The sequence below is a fragment of the Protomyctophum parallelum genome (genome assembly GCF_964188405.1).
Source record: "Protomyctophum parallelum genome assembly, chromosome: 1".
Taxonomy (NCBI): domain Eukaryota; kingdom Metazoa; phylum Chordata; class Actinopteri; order Myctophiformes; family Myctophidae; genus Protomyctophum; species Protomyctophum parallelum.
The window spans coordinates 41751467-41775408 of record NC_139697.1 but is presented as its reverse complement, the minus strand read 5'-3'; the positions used below and the strand labels follow the sequence as shown (position 1 = coordinate 41775408).

The following is a 23942-nucleotide window of genomic DNA, read 5'->3' as shown; positions in this document are numbered from 1 at the left end:
GGCTACAGTATTCAGTCTGCCTGAACACTCATGTCTTTTAATTTAATTTGACCTACATTGTCATATGGCTGTTTTGTATCATGTAACTTCTTTACATTTTACCAATCAGCAAATAAAGGAGAAACAGCACCCCCAACAGTCTGTACCTCTCCTGCAGCTGTTTACTTATTTCTAAAGAATGTCAAAATAACAAATGATCTTGGTCATATTGATGAGGGCAGTTGTGTTGTTCATTTACAGTAGTTCTATAACCAAAATATTAAAGCTAAATATCTAAATTTGCAGTGGGAAAAATAGATAAATTGTGGTCTTAACTTATTTTGAACTGAGGGGGATTCTAAAAACACCTTGTAAATCCTGGCCTAAATTTTCTGAAAAACTTCAAATATGTATATAGCAGCATCACATATTTTAAACGTTTGAATACTGTAGGCCTATATAGTGTTCAGAAACCCCAAAAGGGGTTACTGTCCAGAAAACAATACAACGTGTTTATTTTAAGATGTTTTTTTATTTAAAAACCATATGCATTACAAAATTCTACTCAGACAACATTAGTCTCTGACAACAGAAGGAAGGATTATACAGTAGGCTACAGATACATAGCTTTAATCAACCATTAGAGGGTAGCACTTCCACACATTTTCAAAGTTTAACTATCAGAAACAAGCCCATGGGTTCAAATATGCAACATATAGAGACTCAGGGAATTAACAGTGTCTATGATTAACATTCCAATCATTCATGACTCATCACCATCTAGCGGTGTTTATGATTAACATTTAAATCATGATCCATCATGCTCTAACGTCTTCAATGGCACCATGGGGAGTAAATGTAGAAAAATATTGGACCCACGTTTTATGAGCAGCTCGTCATGTTCACAATTAACATGCTTTGCATTTAACCCAAATTTGATTAAACTCCAATAGCCTTAACAATTTGGTACCACAGGAACTGAGAGATACAATGTACAGTAAATGGAAATTTTCACATTAAAAATAAAGTATGTATTTATCAGAATATTTAATTTTAGCCAGGAAAACTACCACAGACAAAAGGTCCTGTAAGAGGACAAATGCAGTTTGTGGACACTCCAGGTTGTATGTGTGCTAAGGTTATGTATGCGTGTTAAAACGGGTGCCTACATAGATTGACAGGAAAGTGGCAGCTTGGGGAGGAGCAAACCTTGAACAAGTGTGGAAAATGACCAGCCCTACAAAACAAATAAAACGAATGAAATACAAAAAACGTCATGACTCTTCATCTCTCAGTTCATTCCGAATCCTCCTCTTCGGGGACAAAGAGCGGGTCATCTGGATGATCTGGGTCTTGCTGTTCCTGCGGGCCTCCCTCCTCGGCCGCTGCCTCCGCGGAGCGCAGACGGAGCATCTCCCGGACAGTGAGGATGCGCGTCAGCATGGCCTGCATGGTGTCGTCGTCCAGAGGGGTGGTGGAGAACCACAGGGGGCTGGTGGGCACACAGCTGCGCTCCGGGAGGAGGTAGAACATGTTGGCGCGCTGCTTCACAGACTCAGAGCTGGGGGGAGGGGGAAAGTGGAGAAAAGGCTTTAGGTTTGGGGTCGCTGCGTCGCGTCTGTCCGTGGAAGGGACCAGAGGTTTTCGCTCCATCCACTCTTTTGTTTGTCTTCCTCTCGGGGGCAAAGGTTTGGTCGTTAATAAAGGTCTTCTGGGCGTAGCGTAAAAACCTTCATGCACACTACGGTCCATGGCACATAACTGGACATTGTTAGCTCTGGAGCAGCTTTTTTTGGTTGAAAATCTTCAGTGCCAACTACCATCTTGTGGTGAACATGCATAACATTTATTTCTCAATACTTTTACTTCTTCGAACTGGGTAGGACAGGGTTGGTTCACAATGATTGTAATTTTGAAGGCAAATCAAATTAAATTCAGTGAAAATGGACAGACAAGAGTAGGGGGACGATGTTGACACAGGCATGGTACTGGCTCAGAATCAAAGATGTTGCAGACACGCCAGTTGCAACAGCTAACATGGCAACTCAGGCTTATTAAGCTGATAAATATATCACAGTGGAGGTCAGAGTGTCTGAAAGTCTGCCAGTGGTCATGTGTCCTGTCACAGTAGACTCTTATCTGTAGCTACGACTGCTGAATTTCTCTCCAGGGATCAATAATGGTTTAGCTCATCTAAAGAAACACATTGAACCCTATAGTGCCTGCTTCACTCATTGCCAAATCACTATGCACTAGTGTCAGATAAACGCTAGTTTCTCTATACGTATACCGGTACATAGGTTATGTACGGTTAATGTATTCAAATGAGAGAAGATCTAATGTGCATGACCGATGGAGAGGGAAAACCAGACGTACCACTTGGAGAGGTAGAACTCGTAGAGTCGGACAGGACAGCGGAGAGGGTTAGTCCTGTTCTCTGCCATCTCCAGGGTCACTTCGTTCTCCTTCGTCTCCTTAGTCTCGTCCTCCTTACGTTTCTTAGCAGCCGGGGCACCGTCTGCATCTGAGAGGAACACAGAGGGACACACATTATTAACAAAAGACACATTCCATGTAGGGGCGGAAATCGATTCCGAGGGTCACGATTCGATCTACATTGTCCCATCTCGGCCACATTTCACAGACGGTCGATGGTGTGAGTTTTATCGAGTTCTCGTGTCCCCTCAACCTCATACAATCCAAAAATTCCCTTTAGTCTTTTTTCTCTTCCCCTCTACGTTGGTAACTCGTTCTGTTTTGGTTGTTGAAAGCTAAAGTGTGTGCGAGGCTACATACTATTTGCTACACAGGTTGTGTTTATAACCACGCCCTCGGGCAAGTTAAGTTTACTGAGGTTAAGGTTAGGGTTAGTAGGTATAGTTTTACTGAGGTTAAGGTTAGGGTTAGGTTTAGGCTGTCAATCACAGCGACTGGCCAATCACAGTGCGTCGACTGCACAACCTGTATAAGCTTTGGTATGTCGCGTGAGCACTCTAAACAGTCCGGTACGACGCCGCAGCACAGTCGCAGATTAGTTCCGCCCTTTAGCTCTGGTAAAAAATAATAATTCTATAATCGATTTGACATTTGTGCATCAATGAATTATCGTCCATGACGGCATCGCGATTAATTGGATAATCTATTTATTTTCCACCACTAATTCCATGTGCAAAGACACACACACACACTTCGTTATTTTCAGTCAAGTATAAGTCAGGTTTACCCAAACCTGACGTCTCGTGTCGCGGCTCTGTGGTCGAGGTCGTACCTCCTTCTGCTGCGGTGGTGGTGTCAGCGGAAGACGCCTCCACCAGCTCGGCGGCGAGGGGCGGGTAGAAGCGCAGCAGGCTGGTGTTCGAGTTCTTGGCGTCAGTCCTGGTGCAGCGCATGAGGTGGGCGAAGGACAGCTGTCGGTTCTGCTCCACCGTGGTGAAGCCAAAGTGCTTGCAGCAGAAGAACAGCAAGGTGTTGAGGAGGACCGTGGGCGAGTAGGCGCCCAGCTGCTTGCACTCCCAGAGGTACTCCTCCTCCACGCGGGAATGGATGTAGCCTGGGAGAGAAGGGACGTCGTATCCATTAAAACCATTTCAATAACCTATTCCAACCGGGAAAGCATCCGTGTCTTTTTAGATTTTACCTTTAAATATATATGCTGTATTATAGCAACATACGTTTTTCAGAAAACGTTAGTTTAGTTATGGATAACGTAGCTACGTCCTCCTAGGCTATTTTAGCATGTCATCTTGACTGACTATCCATTTTTCATTTGTACGTGTACTGTACGGTATATGGTTAAAGTACTTGCGGTTCACAGACAGTGTTGGTGATGTTTTCATCTGTTGTACTCCTTCTGGTATGTGAACAATATTAGATAGCAGGTTAACCTTGGAAAAGGTTTACTAATATTTGAATGGTTGGTCTATATTCTGTGGATTGGCGTCCATTCATGCAATTTACAATTTAGGCATTTAGCACCACAAAACTGTGGGGAAATTCAACTATTTAAAACCAAAGACCAGTACTTAAGGGAAATTGAGGCCCAACGCATTACAATGGTAGCGGTGCCGCACAGCGCGCACGTAACGTTCCTTCTCCGTTCTGTTGTTGTGATCGCCACTTTTGAATACTTTTCAACACTAGGACAAGCGATGACACCCTTTGAAAGTCGGCGCAGTGGCTCTTCAAAGGTTAGTGTAAACTAGGCAGGGAGAACTGGAACACGATTGTTTAATCACTGCAAGGGAAACTGTTAATCATAAAGTCATAGTTGAGGTAAACTAACTTAAATGATTTGAACCCCTAGCCTTGGTATGAAAATGGAGTTTGGATTACAGCACTCTATCATGTCAGTTTTCATAGTGAGCATGAACCAGGGTTAAGACACAAGAGAATATATGTAGATTTCTTACCACTAGCGGTTACTGTGGGCGTGAAATCTTTCAGCAACTTTGAGATCTCACTGGCAAACTTGCTGTACACAATGTCAGTGAATATATTCTCCACACGGCCATTCTCAAAGAGGTGCTAGGCAAAGATGAAAGGTGAATAGGTTAACAGTTAACAGAAATAAAAACAGTAATAAGTACATGTTTGTTTTGTACACACAAAGGTCCCCATCTGAGTTTAACCACTTGAACCCTAGCATCCCCATTGTGGGGGGAACATTCACTCACAATCTCAGATCTACAAGCTTGAGATGTGTTGCGAGCTTGTAGATCTGTAGAGGGGGGAAACAAAGAGCAGACAGAGTACAGAGACAAGCCAACCCCAGTGCAGTTTACCAAATATAGAGGTTCAAGTGGTTAAGACATTTGTACAAATTTGTACAAAGTGTGCATGTTTGCTTTTCTTTATGCTCTGTGACTGTGTGCACATGCTTGCATATCATAGCAGTGGTGTTATGTTTTTCTGTACACAACATGAACTGACAATATTCACAGTCACAATATCATATCATATCCCTTATCCTTTAACCGGGTAAAAGTATGCGTTAAGATTAACTCTCTTTTCCAAGAGATTTGTTTTACCGTTAACGCCATACTCAAGACAAGAGTAGGGTTCATGACACAACCAAAACATGACCGTCTAGTGATTGCCAATTGAATAGGACCATCTTACATGCTGTATGCAGAGACAGAGGTAGTAGAGGCTGTCAGGCGAGTAGCGTTCTCCATTCGGTCGCCTCACTTCAGAGATGAAGTGGCAGAGTCCGAAGGCCAGCTCAACCGTGGTGCAGCGAAGAATGTCTTCCTTTGGTTCAATATGAAAGGCTGACATTGAGACGAAAAAACAAATAGCTTTGGTTATTGGGCGTGAACCTACCACAATGACAATCCTGTTTAGTTCTATGTAGGGGGAGAAAAGTTCTGATCACACCTATAGGTATCATCATATCCTCTTTATGTTTTCTGTGGATTTTAGTGAGCTCACGTTCAGGTCATACGGTTTCAATAGGCCATTAGTGATTACTAGACCACACACGGACAGAGAACTATCCCTAGTGATTTAAAAAAAATATTAACCCATTCTGACCTGAGATCAGATTCTAGAAATGTCTATTACATCCTGACAGTTTCATTATGAACCCATTCTGACCTGAGATCAGATTCTAAAAGTGTCTTCGATTTAAAAAAAAATAGCAGACCTACAAGCTACGATATGAGCTTGTAGATCTGCTATTTTTCAATAGCTAAAGCATAACATGATGCTGACACCAACACCATGATGCCAACACCAACACCAAAATGGGTGCCCGGTCAGAATGGGTTAAAAGGGGTCCTTGAGGCCAAAGATGTTGGGGACCCCTGGTCTAATATACTTCGCAACAATTTATTCATAAGACTCACATCTGCCACGGGGCCTTTCTGGTTTAGCCGGCTTCTCCCGCCGCTCGATCCAAAACTTCCAGGCGTCGATCCCATATTTGCCTTCTAGTTTGGGGGGTTCGATGGCAACAGCATTTTGTGCTTCCTCTTCCTCATCCATCAACCGCCGCGATTTGCGAGCCTGCAAAAGAGCAGCATAGAGTCAAGGACATGAGGGATGAACTTGAGGTGAACATGAGGTGGATTACATGTTTAGTTTTATAAAGTGGTAAACAAATCAGGAACTGAAACATTGGTCACATATGCATGCATTTTCCTGCAGTTTGCCACAAACCCACATGAAGCCAGCTTGCTTGGTGAAATGTTGACTAAAACTAAGCAGAAGAATGCTCGTCGACTAGCGATCGACTATTTTCAGCATGCAACCAAGTGCATGCTGAAAGGCACCGCCAAAATACATTTAGTCGACAAATTAAACTGTAGATTTAGTCGACTAAAACTAGACTAACACTAAAACATTTCAGATGACATTTCAAATATTACTAAAACTAAATGGAATCTCATTCAAAAGACTATGACTAAAACTAAATCAAAATGTGCTGTCAAAATCAACACTACACAGTTACCTTGGCTTTGTTTCTGGCACGCCTGGGAGCTTGGCGTCTAGTGGGGGCAGTGCTGGGGCTAGGCATCTCCTCCTCCTGTGACTGCCGTTTTAACTGTGCTGCTAACTGTATTGCTATCTGCTCCAGAGTTTCTAGGAAAGACAACATTTTACTGTTAGCCACAGGTTTTTCCAATTGCTGACACCGGCACTGAAACTACTGTACTGTACTGCAACCAATAGATTTCCAGACAAGAATAATATGATTTAGAAACAAGATTATTATTTTTTAGATATTTGCAATTACGCCATTACTTTAAAGTACTAATAGATATATCCATTGTATTGTACTTTATTGAATGAAATAATAAAAGCATATTCCTCAGACAAGCAGGGGTATTATATCCAGGCTGTATAGGGGCTTTTATGACAAAGAAACCTCACTCGACAGAATGTGAAAAACAAGTGGGAAAATGAAGGTAACCTTGAATTTCCAATTGAAGAATGGAATGCTTGTTTTGACTGTGTTTTGTTTGTTTTGTTGTGCAAAAAAAACAAACCATAACCAGACATTGGTTGCTTCCTGAACCTCTTAAAATGGAGAACTGGGCAGATATATTAAATTACATGTAATGGGGAAATAAAAATCACTTTGCCTACAAATGGAAAGATTTACAAAATGATGGGCCAAGTATGCAAGTCAAACAAGGTTTGGTTTAAAATAAACACAAAAATAAGGTTGGTGGAAAGCCATTGGGTGTATATATCTCCTAAGTCATTAGGTGATTAGGGTATCCTATTGTTTACTGTGCTTCCCTAGTCTCAGAATGTACATAGTTTTTTTTGTCTGTCTTGTTTGTTCTCTCTTTTCTGTCTAAAAACTATGTGGTAAGATGTACAAATGTACTAGCAAAGAAATAACTGTACTGTATGCAAATCACTTTGCTTTCAAGCTGCTAATTTAACATTCTCTTTCAGCAAAACTTGAAAATAAGTAATCACTTGCTTATGTCACCCCAATAAAACATTATATGATGGGCTATGAACTTCAACGCTGAACAAGAATAATGGTCTTAAAATACATTCTTTATAGATTCAACAGAAACTATAATTATATAAACAAATATTGCACAATAAGTCACAGTGTGAGAAAGAAGCAATTAGCAAGTTAACAGAGAGGAAACTAAAAGGTCATAATTGTTAACTCGCAAGAAGCAAATGACACAAAATTACAACAGAAGCACTGTATAATACATCAAACATTAAACTTCTTACTTTAGATGCACAGTCTCACACACACACACACACACACACACGCACGCACACACGCACACACACACACACACACTCCAAAAAAGAAACAGGACACACTGACAAACTGAACTCACGCGCTCTGCTCTAATCAACAGGTGAACTTGCAGGTGAGTTACATCAAAGATCCTTGACATGTCACCAAGATAGCCAATCACAGGAAGTCAAGTAATGCTTGGAAGCCAGACAGCCACTAGGAAATTGTACACATTTCCTGACTAAGGCGCGGTTTGACATCCTATGTGAATGTGTTACGATCCATAGACTCCAGCTCTGGGGCATGTGTATTGTATGGCGGCTGCCATTTTTGTTTCCAATATGGCGGAGGCACATCACGCTGCCACTCAAAGTGACTACTGGCCAATCACAGAAGGTCTTTTCCGGGACTTGTCAGAATCTAGGGTGCACTCTATTTGCGTTTGTGTATTCAAACGCACCCTAGATTAGATTAAGTCCCGAGACGAGCTGTGATTGGATAGTCACCAGTGTCCCCATATTGGAGTTCAATATGTCGGCCTCCATAAGATTACATGCGTCTCCAATGAACTGCAGCGCCGAATGAGGTATCTAGGTTTCTAGATCTATGCTGATCACTGTTGCTAAATACAGACAGGTCTCGAACAAAGATCACTTCCTCCCGATTTGTCTGTCCAAAAAGGTCTATTCTATATATTTTATTGTCTTTCATAAAATCTTTTGAAAAATACATTACCCAGAGACACAGGAAGTCAAGTAGCGCTTGGGAGTCCTGCTAGCTGATATTTATTTTATCTTTAACATTTTTAGCTTAAATAGCAGCTGGTTCAAAGGCTGGTTATGTTGATTAGAAATAAGATATGTGGAAAACTATTGGTTGATTGCAATGGAACTTTCTGTGCATTTCCCAAGTCACCTATGTCAATTCCCCTTATCACTGCTGACCCCTAGTGGTTGGTCTTGGGGAGGTTCTTCTAGCCTCTGAGACAGTAATTACAATTCTTCTGACCAACATATATCATCATATATGCTAGTTTTTGAGCGCCACAGTGAACATACTAACAAACAAAATCTCCCATGGAGGTCTCCAATAGCCCTGGTTGCACCAATGATGTTGCATAATGAAGCTGAGCTCATTGCAGTCAGATTAAAACCTAGGCGTCTACTTCAATGTCAACAAACAAAGTAAAACGGCCTCGGTTTCTCACCAGCTGTGAAGTCAGCTTCTACATCCAGGACAGGAGGCGGGGTGGGAGGTGGGGGTGAATGTGCCGGCTCATCATTCATAGGCATGTCTGTGTTCCTCTCCTGGGCACGTGGTGTCCGATTAGACGCTGCGAGGTTGGGATCGTCCCAAATGTTGAGCAAGGTCTCCAAGTCATCGGTGTCCAAATCGTCGCTGTAAGTACTGGCGCGGTCTGCAAAACAAAAATTACAAAGCTTAAGGATAGACTCTTTCTGAAAGAGCGTGCAACTCTATGACGATAACAAACAGGACCACTAGATCAACGGTTCTCAACCTGAGGGTCACGACAGGGGGGGTATTTCTTGAATGTATAAATTGTGCAATTGAATGGCTGGAAAATGGGAATTAAGAGTTTACATAGGCCTATGTACATGCATAAACATTCCACATGCATAAACTTTCCTTGTATGGGGGGGATGAGAACTAGGCCTGTAACTATTGGTTATCCTCTTAATCTTAGCCATTACTCTATCGATTACTTTTTCGATTAATTAGGATAATCGAAGTGTGATTAGTTTGACGAGAATGACAACACTGTGGATATTTTGTCATTTCTTCTTACCATCAGGGATGTAAGCGCCAGACCTCTCTTTCCTCTCCTTCTCCAATGCTCCACTCTTCTCCTTGTTATCCTGCTCGGCTACCATTTCAGCCATGAGGATCATGTCTGCCTCCAAGGGGTCGGAGGGAATCTTGTCCTTGATCTCTCGTATGGTCTTAACAAGGCGCTCAGCATTGGCCGTGGCAACGGGGAGGAACATGGGCACAGGCACCTAAGAGTGCAGCACACATATTAGCCATTTAAATAATATTTGTACATTGGTGACTATAGTCTAATAATAATTGTAGCTGATCTTGAGGCCTACAAAAACAAGATTTTTATTTTCTTATCAACTAGTACCAACAAGGTCAACTAGTGTATTTACTAGTCGACTAGTTGCTTAAAGCCCTAGTAGGCCCGCTAGCATTTCCCTCTACAACAACAGATCTCTTCACCGGAAATAGCTACAAGCTCATAATGTTATCCCCAGAATGGACCGGGGTTCCACTATTTGAGAATGTCATTATAGGAGGAAGAATCTAAGAACAACAGACGCAAAGATTGCCGATCTTGTAGATTGGCTATTCTATTTATTTATTTTTTGTCAAGGAAAAAGTATAATACCACTTCTAACTGGTTGCTCTGGATAAAATAATCTAGTAATCCCTAAATTGTAAATATAGGGCATAAATGGTAAGAGATTTAGTTAACATAATTTAATATGTACTGTACATTTTCTATTGACAAACATGTGAATGCGATGAGGATACATACTGGAATAGGCATGCCCATAGGTAGTGGAGTGTACTGGCTGTACATGTTCATAGGCACAGGAAGGAACACAGGCACCGGCACTGGTATGATTACCACCCTGGGGTAGGCGTCATCTGGGCAAAATGGACAGAGTAAAAGCTCATGTTAAGACTAAGAGCAGTGGAGCCTGGGGACAATGCGTATGTATACACGGTTACACTCTTGAACATGATAATTCATAGTTAGGGCTAGTGGGTTAGTGAAATTTGTGAGGAAAATCTGCAAAATAAATGCTTACCAATAGCTTTCTTCACAAATGTGTCTACTATCACCAAGTTCCAAACAAACTCCCTTGACTTGATCACAAATTGACGTCATCACATTTGTGCTGGGTTTTAGTGCTAATTCGCTTATTTCCATTGCTCGAAACAAAAAAAAAAGGTATAAATCCTCTCTTCATGTCAACAGTATGTGTAGCATGACACTATGCAGTAAGCATAGTAACCCCGTTGCTGTGTTCCAACCGTGAAGTCTCATGTATCGCGAGACTTCGTGAGACAGGTACGGTCGCCCCTTTTCCATCTCGCCCCACTACTCTACCTAGCTGTAAATAACAAAACATAATTCATGTTGGTGATTATATAAAAAGGTATTAGCATATTCATTTATCATTGTTAAGTTCACTCTGTATATCCATGGGCATAATAGCATGATGATGCCATTACAAAACATGGGCTACATGGAAGAAATGTGTTTAATAAAACGAAACTAACTGCTAGAAGGTCCTAAATTAACTTAATTAAGCAGTCACCGTCTCTGTCTCATGTTATTCTTTCTTAAAAAGTATAAAGATCGACTACTATACAATCAAATAAATCTGTTTACAAGATAAGCCTCACAGCTAGAAGGTCCTGGGTTCGATTCCCGCTTGGGACGCTGTGGGTGCTGGCGGCGTGTTTCCTCCTCCGCCATCAGTGCCCATACCCGAAGGCGGGGTTGACGAAAGGGCCTTTCTGTGTGGAGTTTGCATGTTCTCCCCGTGTCCCCTAGGGTAGGTACCCTACCCTCACAAAGAACATGCAGTAATCCTGGTCACTAAACTGCCTCCCCCTGGCCAGCCGGGGCGCCTGATGGAGGGGAAAGGAACTGGTTGGAATAACGTGTTCCTTCCACGCGCTACGTCCAACCCTGTCAGGTGTAAAGGAGCAACTTGGACACTCAGGCATGAAGGAAGCATGAGTTCAAGTCCGTTGCTCTCCCCTTGTCCCCCATATATGGGGACTAGGTTGGTGGAGGGTGTGTAGAGCCCAGGATCACATTAGATGATTGACACAGGGGTGAAGAAAAAAAATAGAAAATAAATAAAAGATAATTTCAGATAGGGAGGAAAATACTAAATTAACTGTTAACTACATTAACACATTTCGTGGGGGCGAGTTGGTAAAGGGGCGAGTCGTCTCGTCTGGTATTCAATAATGCATTTTTGCACAAAATGACACCTGGAACACTTTGGTGTGGGCCTAACAACTGCAATGAAAGGTAAGAAAGCCTTCTAGCATGGAATTCTCCTTTAATGGTACAAAGTTTCCCAAGTAAAGGGAGTTGGGTTGGAACAAATTGAGAGGTGATAGTAGACACTAGACACCTTTATGAAGTGAATAAAGCTATTGGTAAGCATTCATTTTGCAGATTTGTCACAAATTTGGCTAACTGTCATATGTTTGCATGTTTTAATCCATGTTTTAATTATAATTTATGATATGGCTGTAAAGCTCTTGGACAGCAACAGTGCTCTACAAATGAATGTAACTTGTATTCTTCTGTGAGTATTACCTGTCTGTGCCTCAGCATGAACAGTATTTACTTTACAGGTGATTCCTTTATTCTGGACCATGGGTCTACAGAGGAGGGCTTTGTTCTTCAGTATTTTAGTGGGAGGGAGAGCAGGGGGTCGCACCGGATCTGTCTGAGTACTGATCTGAGGGAAGAGACGACGACAAGGAACAATATTCATTTGTATGCTTTATTTATATAGGAGAGTGTAGACATTTTCTCAACATTTTTTGTGGGTAAAACTGGTAAGCTTCTAGCACATGACTTTATTTATAAAACTTACAGGATGTCCAATTGACTTTATTTGGGGTTGAGACACAAGGCCTGTAGACTGGGATTGAGGAACATGGCCTGTAGAGATGAGACAGTGCATTAAAAAAGAAAAGAGTAAAACTATACGTTCTTTATACAAGCAGTACAGGATGGGATGTTCCAAACAAAACGTTGTTAGACTGAATATCAAGAACACAGCACCATTTATATCATGGTATTAAAACATTTGCTCAGAAAATCACAGATGAGCTTTCAAAGCAAAACGTACCTGTGAGGCGTACACCGCTCTGAGTCTGCATCACATTGTGGCAGTGCTGTAGCAGACATTGGATGTCACAGAAGTACTTGACCTCTCCTGAAATGCTCAGGCACTCTTTCAGCTTCCCCAGGCGACTGCACAAGTGACACTTGGCAACCTGATGAAAAAGACATATAGTAGAGTGACGTTCATCAGTTATGTTCACCATAGACAGTAGGCTGACAGGAAACGGGAGAGAGATGGGGGGATGACATGCAGTAAAGGCCGTGTCGGGTCCGGGAGTCGAACCCGCGGCACACTGCGACTGGATTACCAGTCCGGTGCCCAGAACGTTACGCTACGGCCTGGGCCTTCACCATATTATGAATCAACTAATCAACCTTTAAATACATAGGCAGTTAGAAAGGCATAATATAGATGAAAAGATGGGAGATATTGATAGACTGATGAGTATTTCGGCCTTCTTACCTGATAGAACAGCAAGACAAATTGAGACCTGCATTCTTCAGAGCAGAACTCCTCAGATTTTCCTCCATAGAACGATGTCATCACATTCCTAGTGGTGGACAAGCAGTAGGCACAGCAGCGGCAGTGTATCCCCCAGAGCTTGGCCAGGTCATGGTTATAAAGCAGCTTACAGCCTGAGAGTTATGATAAGAGGACCACAGTTTCAGACATGTACACGTATAGGTGAAGCACACAAAAGCATTCTAGTTGGATTCAATTAGTGTGGTTCCAGTAAGAGGGCATTACATTATCTATGGGCAAACCAAGGTTAGGGAATAGTGTGTGTTCTTCGGAAGGAGGACGTGTGAAATAGGCAGGGCATTGGGAGGGGCAGGTAGAGAGGAATGAGAGACAGGGGGAATGGAACTAGAAAGATGCAATCCTGCGGAATTGCGAGTGTGGTTGCCTATCCCTATAGGAATATTGTTCAATTAGAAGAGTTGAGTTGGGTATGTCGCCACATACTGTCCAATCAGATGAGGGCAAAGCGTTCAAATCCTTGGGAAGAGTTCAGAATCGCGGGCTAATCAGAGGGGAGAATAGAGATTTTAAAGTTTTTAAGTTAAGCACTAGAGTGCAATAACAATAGTCTGCTTGCCTAGCCTATAGGCAACCACACTAATAATTGATATGTTTTATCAACATTATAGATGTATTGCAATGTAGCACAATAAATAAATAAAAATCGTCCAAGGACCATTTCTATCCCTCTTCGTACCTTCACTGCAGAATTGGCAGTCCTTATTGTTGATCCTCTTCACTTCTCGGATGATCTTAGGGATCTTGCAATATTCGCACAGGCTTGCCACACATTTGATCCTTTGATACTCTTGAGAACACATCAAGCTACACAGAAACACCACCTTTTCCTACGGATAACAACGTACATACATTTATACATACATGCATTTGCCGTATACATACATACTGTATATATTATAGTATATATATATATGTTTAGACTGGTGCATTTGTGAATGTATTTTACATAAACAATGAATTTAACTTGAAATGTGCTGGTGTTCAACACAATGATAGGATCCAAATTCATTACTGTATCTGCAAAGTTAATCTCCAATGTTTTTATTTTATTTTTCATGAATGTATCTGCAAATTTTATCTCCAATGTTTTTATTTTATTTTCTTTATCTTTTGCTGAGCATTTGTGCTGGTCCAGGACTGTGATGCCATTGCTGTACGATAATTAGTCATGGAAATTTCAAACGGATACCTTGAAGTAGAAGACGTGAGGTTTATGCTTGATGACCTTGTGACACTGGAAACACGGCACTTTCTGTGCCGTGGAGAGGTTCAGCTGGGTAACATTCTTGTTTGTAGACTGGGTAAGGGTAGAGGGTAGGACAGAAGGGGCACTATTAGGTTGAACTGAATTCGGGTATACTTTCATAGGCTGGGCAGGGGTATAGGGGGGGTGTGTTGAGGAGACTATAGAGGTTTTAGCCACAGGCGCTCCATTTCCCACGTTCTTGATCTTATTGAATTTGTCCTATGGGAGAGAGAAGAAAACAAAACAAACATTTTTAAATCCCTCGTCAGCATAGGGAAACATGGCTCGTACAGGTGCAAAAGTCCCATTCAACCAGACAGTAAAGTCCCATTGGGGATCCATTTAATTTTCACCCCACTCTCATTTTGAATTCTCTCTTCAATACACTAAACAAAGCGCAGCATTGCCCTACAAGTAAAGTAAATCTCATCTCACCTGGTAGGTCATGACACAGTTTAGAGTGCAGAAGTTTCTGATGGATGCATCGGACATGGCCAGGTGATAAGTTGGTGTTGTGGTCTTACCACAGTTGTCACATGGATATTGAACACCTGTTGAAAGAAACAATGTTATTATGGACTTAGCATTAACATAATCTTCTAACACCTATTCCGTCAAGTGAAGAAATAATTACAATATTCCAATTATTTTATTATTTTTCTGACTTATAATTGTTCAATTAGTTAGAGCACTTTGTAAACATTGGCAGAATATACCGGCCAACTCATTTAGCAGAACCCCAGTTTCCTGTGGTACACAGGTATTTGCAGTATAGAACATCAAACAGCCTGCCTCGCTCCAATCTAGAAATTTGACCACACTGTTATACTCAAAAAATGGAACACTTCACCTGGTTCAAAGGAGAGTTCAAACTTGCACCCCACCTTGTATAGTAAGAATGAGACACGCACGCATACCTGATGTACTAACAACCTTGATCTTGTAGGCCATGACACAATTGCTATTGCAGAAGAGGGCTGGCTTGCCCTCGTTGTCCTCCCCCTCAAGCATGTCCGACATCGTCCGGAATGTATTGCACATGATGCATGCGCAGGGTGCCTTGACTCTCTGTAATGAGGTAAAAAATTATAATCACACCCGTGTGAACTGAGCGGTGCAGGTTGCTCAACAACATTGCTGGCTGGCTGCCGTTATAGAGCGTCGCAGTCCCGCCCCCTTTCATGACGACACCAGGCCCAAGGAAGCTTTGAGAAGCAAGATAAGTGGTCACGTGACTGGGCTGCGCCATGACACTTTCATGGACACTTTCATGGGAGCCAAACTACCCGGAAGTTTGGCAGAATGCACTGGAGTCAATAATAGGGGGGGGGGGCACACATTTGAGGTTTATCAACTCAAATGATCGACATCTGCCATTTAGGAGAAATCACTTCGGGTTGCCTGGATGACACGCTACGTGGCGTCATCAGAGGATGGCAGAGGCGAGATTCTTGTCTCGGTGAAATGCTAACTCGACAAGACCATTTCCTACTCTCTGTTGTGCACGCAACAACAACAAAATGTTGACGAGAAAGAAGAACAACAACGAGAAAATCCGAATGCAGCTCGAATAACAAACACAATAATAAAGATTAGTCAAGAGAAGAAAGCTCCACCGATTTGTGTAACTGTCCAGACCCAACAACCTGAGACACAAATGACGTAAATTCTCCATTCATTGTCAATGGCATTTAATGTTCGTGTTAGGACAAAAATCTACACTATAGCTGAATATAGGAGGCCCTCAATAAAAACTAACATTTACAATGCGAGTTGAAGTGGCTTGTTACTGTAATTCCCTGTTTATGGTAAGGGATTGTGGATCACACAATGGAACTTTTGTTTGGCAAACACAGAAGACTTTTTCGTTACCTTTTTAAAGATAGCCAGGCATTCAGCTTTGCAGATAGTTTTGGAGCCATCCTCCAACTTCAGAGTAATGGGGTTGTTTAAGCAGAAGCTGCCACAGTTCGCACAGTTAGCCAGGTTCAGATTGTTGATTACACGGAAGCGGATGAAGCAGACGTCGGTGCATATCTTGTGGCCAAGACCATTATGCAAAACCTCGTGTTTACACTGCAGAGGAGACAAAGAACAAATGTGTTGGGCCTGGGCATGCCTTATCCATCTAATGTAAATATAACTGTTTCAGTGAAATAAACATGGGGAAAGGGAGAAAATACAAGATGCAGCAGGCACTAGGGTTGGGATGGGTTAGCATTTTGCACTGTCACATCTTGTGTCTCTCTAGAAGCGTTTATATTCCCAACGAGATGCTAGGTTAAGTCAGAAATGTGTACAGAACATTGCCGCTTTGTTCAACCACCATGGAGAGCGCCGTAGATTTAGAGAAAAGAGACAGTTTAGTTGGGCCGTGAACGGCAGGGTGCAAAACAGGTCTAGGATCACTGAAGGAATGGCAAAATAATTATATATATATATATATGGTTTTTTTTCCAGCAATCCCATTTGATATCAATAAAATGGACCTAAAGACGCCTATACAGTACACATCATAGGCACCCTGCGGTTTGATTATAAAAGACTTGTATACACAACCTTAGCCAAAAGCAGTTAACCGTCTCCTTTATGGATTCCTATATAGGGATCTCAACAGGTCTGTAACTCTGAGTGTACAAATGGAACCAAATAGACCCTTACAGGTCCATTTGTAAACGCTTAGAGGAATGATGGTCCTTGAAATTAAAATAGTTTTAGAACCACTGGTTTTGTAATTGAATAGCAGACCTGAAATCCTCATACCAGCTCTGACAGTGTGATTAAGCGGGTCCCGGAAAAAGTTCCAGAGGTGATGGAACCGATTCCGGTTCCTCAGGTTCTAGATCCCAACCCTATTATTGAATCTTGAATCTTGAATCTAGCAGGTGCCCACGTTCATATTGCCCAAGGAATAAGGATCACAAAAATATAACATTTAAAGTGTGCTTACGATGGCGTAATTTTTGCACACACTGCACTGAGACGATTGTGTTGAGGACTGTGGGGTAATATTACCACCACCAACATTCTTGTTGACCATGATCCTGTTGAAGGTGGAAAGGCAAACATCGCTGCAGAACTCCTTTGTAGTGCCTTTTTCATCCACGGGAGAAAGGATCCTATCCTGCGGGCGCTCTATAACCCTGAGAGAACAGGAAGGGAAGCAAAGGTTTTGCTTACTGTGGTGTGCTTATTCAAGCTCAACTTTATATGTGTGTGTGAACAGTAATACATCTATACACACATTTACCATTCTTGCTTGTATCTATCTAACTTACAGACAATAAATACGAGGATATGTGATAAATATAAGGTGGAAGAAGCTATTAAAGGTCAAACTGGAAGACTTTTCAGTATCTTTCAGACAGTTATTTTCCAGCCGTAAACTATACCGTTGGAAAAGATCACTCCTCCAAAGAAAACTAGAACTATTGCCATATAAATTAATATATATAATATAATCTGTGACATTTGTGAATGGTCTATGATGAAGCGCTAACATTTATAGTTATTACCAGCTGCTGTGTAAACACAGCTGGTCTATGTTCTCTCTGTGGTGCTTTCACACCCACTTGCTGTAGTTTAGACCTATGTTTCTCATTGGCTCTACTGACAACCTATCGTCCTGATTGGCTGCCTCGTCTCTAGGCAACCACACACCTTTTGCCTCTAGCCGACCTCAATTCTTGTTTATTTATGTTTATTGGCAGCAGCACCTGCTGGCAACACTGTACTCACTTAAAGCAGCAGTGGCAACGGCCGTTAGTAGGCTTAGGGCCAGCGCTAGCAGAAAGACAGGTAGTGGAGCAGAAGAGATCGGGACACCCTTTCCTCTGATATGCCGTCTGCCCTTTCATCAGCGTCTTCTTGCAGTGGTTGCATGTAACACGGTATAACTCTGAGATGGAGACTGGGGCCTGGCCGGGGCCGTCCTTGGGAGCTGTGCGTGCATATGTGCGCGTTGCGTTTGAAGCCAGTCCGGGTGTGGAGTCAGGCTTGCCGGTGTTTCCACCCACAGAGAAAACGGAGCTGATCTTCAATTCCTTTTGAGGACAGCAAAGATCAAAGATGGCAGATCAATGATTGCTCTCTTGAGCCCATACATTTCAAATTTTTTATCTAAAAAGATAACATTTATTGTACTTTTTTTAATAAATGAATCGTCCACATCGGACATGTGTAGCTCCAATATGGTCTGAGAACTATGCCAGCCTGTGATGACGTCAACTTTTCTACAGTATGACGTCAATCATCAATAACATAATCTGATCTATGACGTATACCAGCCTATGTAAAATTACTTTTCCTTTCTCCCGACAAAGATGCCCTTCAAGTCATGATTTTAGTTGAAGATGTCCAACTATATTCAGAAAAGCCAAACTTAAGCCAAACATTAAGGACCAATATACAGTGTTTGTTTCATCTCGCTCACCTCTGCAGCGTCAGGCTCATCTTTGATGCCTGCTGCGGATGTAGAAGAGGACAGAGCACGCTCGTACTCTTCATCCATGGGCTCATCCTTCACCTTCACGAGCACTTGTGGTGACAGGGGCGGCTTGACTTCAACAGGGTCAGGTTTGACTGCATCAGAGTCAGACGATTTCTGGCCTGTATCCGGACTCTCCTGGGAATGAAAAGACCAGTCCATCAGGACTAGTTAAGCTTCTAACTTCAAGCTGTACACTGTATTTTCATGTCCTACCCGAGATTAAAACCTGGGTCACCACAGCAAGTGTTTTACCACTGAGCTAATAAGGCATGCCTGCTGGTTCAGGCAGAGCTCTTATTCGAAAAAGAGTATGACTGTCTGTGTGTTTTATTTTTAACTAATTATTCTCACAGTGCCACATTCACGGATAGTGCTTCAAAACGATTACAATCGTTTCTGTATGCACACAGATTTCTAACTTAGAAACTAATCCTCTATAAAAAAACACTCCCATAGTAACGGTGCCTCCGCCATATTGGAGTGATGACGTAACTTCCGGTTGCTTTAAAAAACATTAAAATGTCACGCTGTACAAAACAAGAACTTGTTTTAACCCTATTCTACTCTCATATATTATATTTACCCATTTATCATATTTATGAATAGATCAAAGCAGAAATTAGTAACATATTCATTCAGAATGTAAGGGTGCATGTGTCAGTTTACCATAGTTTCATTTGATTGGCTCAGCAGCAGATTTGAACTGGAAACACGCACCACAGATTCAGATCTCACCAATCAAATGAAGCTATGAAGAACTGTCACAGAACACCACTTCTGGAAAGCAAAACTACAGATATGCACAGAGTCCATTGGCTCATTTGCCGACCACTGCCTGCCTGAATATATATTATTAGTTGGCCAATAAAAGCAATGTAGGAAATATATACTCACATTTTCTTCACCTTTTGGTTCCGATTTACTGTTGACTTTCATTCCACTTAATGATTTGCTATCGACTCCTGTAGGAAAAAGAGTAACATGTACTTAAACGAACTGAGAAAATGGCTGCATAGTGAATATGGCTAATTGAGCAAAGTACACCGAAAATAATGTATTGTTACCCTGAGGACATTATAACATGAATATGTTGTATGTGCTGTAACTTCTTGTGTTCCTGCCTGTGTAGGGTATAGTTGGATAATCTTGTCTGTGATGTGCTACAGGTGTGTGTGTGTCTGTGTGTGCTTATTGAGCATCTTATTGACAGTCTGTGAGTGAGTGTAGGTGGTACCCAGGAGCTGATTGGTTCCGCCTTATTGGCCGCACATCATATTACCCCCATATTAGGTAGGGCAACAGAACTCTACTGCAGGAAATGTGCCAGAGTTGTATATAAAAAGTACCCGAGACTAAACCTAAATCTAAAACAACACCTGTGTGAAGTGGGGGGCGCTCTTATCATAATACATCATCTCATTCCGGCCATTCACAATCTGCATCCTCACCTTCGTCTTCAATGTTTGCATTTACACAAACACTCAAAGCTGGCCATTCATTGTCAATGGCATTTAATGTTTGTGTTAAGGGAATGTTCGAACCCTCAAAGCTGGACATAGGAGGGGCTAGCACCCCTCAAAAATGTAGGGCGGGTTGTATGTCATCCTAGTAATCTTGGGGAGCTAAAGACTTCCGTACTTTCATGTTGCGCCCCGGTTCCTCTAGGCACGGCGGTAACTTTATCTATTACTAGTCGTAACGTAACAGTAACCAAACCTCCTCTATGACCTAGTGCCGGGCTGCTTTGACGCGAGTCCAGGGGTGCATCAGAATAATTGGATAATATTTGGAATTTGTCAGTCAGTTTAAACCCTCTATACTTAGTAAAATGGACCCAAGTAAATCTGTACTTGGTGCGTTCTTTTTCAGCCTACAGTACATCAAATCTCTTCACCAAAAATAGAAGATTTACAAGCTCACAATGTGATGCGTTGTGAGCTTGTAGATCGGCTATTTTGGTGAGCGTTCCGGCAAGAATAGGAATGCTGGGGTTTAAGTGGTTAAACGCCAAGTATGAAGTTATTTTCAGTCTGTCCTAATGGAAACAAATATTCTCTCCAGTTCCTTGTGGCCTATAGTTTACTACATATTTTTACGTACCATTAATATGACAATAAATTCAGGGGTGCCGTGGATCACAAAGTTATTTACAGGGGTGACCTAAGCCAAAAATGTTTGAAAACCTCTGACCTCTTGCACTCTTACCTGATCTGGTTGTGCCTTCGCCAGAAAGTGGTGAACCCACAGTCGCTTTGGCATCCTCTGACTGGTCCTGCTTCACAGGGGGTGGTGAAACCGTGGGTTTCTCATCCTCATCAGATGATGACTTGCCAAGATCTGCAGCCTTGTCAAGACCTGAAACGGAATAGGAAACCTATTTGGGGGACTGCATCTTTTTGTTCGACCCCATAAGGAATCACATTGGAAAACCGAACCTTTACAATGCTGTCAATTTCCTATTTGTATTACCTGTATTCACGATCAACAACTCTGAGGAATTACGGTCGTCCTGTTCTTCAACTGCCATCTGAGCCTCTTGTTCTACCTCATCCACCGTCCCCATATCCATCATCTCATCCAGGTTATTGGCAGTCTCGATATTGCTCGAGTCACTGGCAGAGGGATCAGTCATTTGACCGCCAATAGATTCCACGTTAGCAATGGTGTCTTTGGGGCCAATCTCGTTTTTCATGTCATCATCACACTCCTTTTCAACAGGAGTGTCCTGATCCATGTCTGCGTTATCGTCACCCACCTTTTCAACAGGAGTGTCCTCCTGCATGTCGTTAGCCTCCCTTATTTTCTTCTGGAGGCCAGCACCCCCTTTGTCAGTTTTCAATTCATCAATATGCTCTTGGCTAGCTGGTGCATTTTTGCACAAGGATTCGAGCATAAAGCTCGTCTCCATCCTAACCAAAGAGTCCTCTGAGGTAGCAGAAGTGAAACAACTGACAATTTCAGATTGTTTAACTGTTCCTTCTTCACTTATTACTTTGTCAGTTGCTGGAGTAGCCGAGTTTATATCATCCAAATCACCAAAAATGTCTTCTGCTGGTGCAGCTGAACCGGTCCTGGCTGTGTCTTTTAGACGCAGAGGTTCGACATTAGAACCAACATTTTCATCTGAATGTCCAGATGAATGTCCAGGGTCTCCTGACACTGACGTGCCAGTCTTCTGAGGGCTGTCCACAGGTTCTCCCCCCGTCTCCTCCTCTGCCTGCATAGAACAAAACATCACACATCACTGTATTACTATTATCTAATTACTTACATAACATCTAATCATTATTATCTAATGATTAATACTAGATGATTAAATAGTATCTAAGTATTTGGTTGATTAGATTCTAATCAATCTAATCAATTAGATTCTAATCAACCAAATATGGCTATAACTCTTTCATCACTTACAGCCATACATGTACTCGAGTACTGAACTTATAAATATCATATGTATTCTGTTCTTTGTTTGTCAAAACTCAGAATGTTTCATTGACAATGGATGATTAACAAAACTCTGGGCCTTTGCACTGCACGTGAAGTTGTTGATAGACAAGGCAATGTGCCATTGATTACAGCACACAATGCTGTACCCGCCAACTATATATACTTTCCCTATTTTTCAAATGTCATATTTTGACACTTGCTTTGACAATGTAAAAGTATGTTTTCTCATGCCAATAAAGCTCCTTTGAATTGATACAGGAGATAACCATTAACCTCGAGTCACCTGACTTTCCGCATCTACTGTGTCTCTGATTCTGTCAAGCCTGGTTGCCATTCCGTTTATTAAAGAGTGCCATCCGGTCTAGAGTCCGCCTACGCCAAAACGGTATCCGGTAAATTCCCCGCACACATACATGGACGACGTGTACAGCACTGGCCGTTTTCGTATGGATGGATGGAGCCAGACAAAAAGCGGATTCGTGGAAGATGCTGTTGGAGCTGGCTTTGGCACGGGTTTCAATCGGAATCTCCCTTGCATATCCGCAAAATGGAGTGTGGAAACGAATACAAAGTTTGGGATGAATAAGTTAGAAAACCGATAAACATGTGTGCCCGCTTACAGCCCACCCACTCATGTCATATGCTATAAATGTGGTAGACTTTAACTTAATGCTATAAAGTTGCAGTTGCAGACATGACAGGCACTGCCAAGCAGTGTTGTGTTAAAAACGTACGGTCCCCTCTCCAAAACGAGTCTGTGTGTTCTTTGAACGAAACTTCTTGTGCACCAATCCCATGGCTTTCAGATGATGTGTTGAACTTGGTTTGTCTGGATCTGCTGTTTATTAGTTGCCAATAAAGCCACAACAATGATGCTAACAGCTAGCTACACTACACCCGCGGTGCGGTGTAGCTTAACTTGGATGTATGTAAACACCACTGTTGCAGAGCTGCAGTGCAGACTAAAACAATGCTATGCTAGGTGTTTACCTCTATTCGCGCCTCGACCGTTGCTTCAGTCATGACTCGACTCCAGAGCTGATTATATATAATGTGTTATATATTAACTCCGAAATGCTGGTAGACTCGTCTCCGCAGACAGTCACCCCCGGGGCTGTAGTTTGTAGAATGCGTTAGCTCCCGCTAAGCTAACATTTAGCACGCCCGTTCCTTCCTTCCGACTAATAATACCACCATCAGCTGTATATGAAAACTATCCACGATATTGATGATCCGTTCACAGGTATTGATACAATGTTGATAATCCGATCATGTTTTCTTTCTTTTTTTTTTAAAGAGCTCACTGAACTGAACGCGTGCCGAAGATTCTCGCGCCAGTAAAACAGTCAGCCATTCATGGAGCCATTGGTGGAAGCAGAATGTTGACCATTTCCTGTTTGCTGGTAGCCGCCGGCCTGTGCGCTGCGGTGCGCCACAAAGGAGAGAACACTAGAGAAAGAAAGAATGGTCCCCGTGCATCTGCTCTGCATGGTGGCAGCGGCACGACTTGAGGGCCAAAAGCTGCAAACATCATCAAATGATAATAATAAAGCTAGAGGTAACTTGGCAGGTTAATTTGAAAATAAATGTTCACAAATGGCCGAAATTACA

The 23942-nt window shown here is 42.2% G+C and overlaps 1 protein-coding gene across 4 annotated transcripts; it reads right to left on the bottom strand.

Moving 5' to 3' along the window:
• Positions 1 to 486: 486 nt before the first annotated feature.
• Positions 487 to 23692, bottom strand: LOC310875227 (zinc finger MYM-type protein 4-like). Of its 4 annotated transcripts, XM_083788395.1 has the most exons (27): positions 23322 to 23692; positions 21640 to 22101; positions 21354 to 21591; positions 21090 to 21239; positions 19779 to 19846; positions 18828 to 19019; positions 18134 to 18438; positions 17346 to 17538; positions 16268 to 16471; positions 15313 to 15463; positions 14831 to 14946; positions 14339 to 14614; positions 13826 to 13976; positions 13069 to 13241; positions 12610 to 12757; positions 12352 to 12419; positions 12069 to 12213; positions 10257 to 10369; positions 9504 to 9714; positions 8904 to 9113; positions 6431 to 6561; positions 5826 to 5985; positions 5098 to 5249; positions 4389 to 4503; positions 3248 to 3529; positions 2356 to 2503; positions 487 to 1540 (listed from the first exon to the last, which is right to left on the bottom strand). In XM_083788395.1, exons 1-27 carry the CDS (start codon positions 23352 to 23354, stop codon positions 1276 to 1278), a joined length of 4860 nt encoding a protein of 1619 aa, XP_083644521.1. In that variant the 5' UTR covers positions 23355 to 23692; the 3' UTR covers positions 487 to 1275. The 4 variants fall into 4 exon arrangements, with proteins under 4 accessions (XP_083644521.1, XP_083644519.1, XP_083644520.1 ...); XM_083788393.1 differs by having other exon boundaries at positions 21354 to 22101; XM_083788394.1 differs by having other exon boundaries at positions 2356 to 2497; positions 21354 to 22101.
• Between the last annotated feature and the right edge of the window lie 250 nt (positions 23693 to 23942).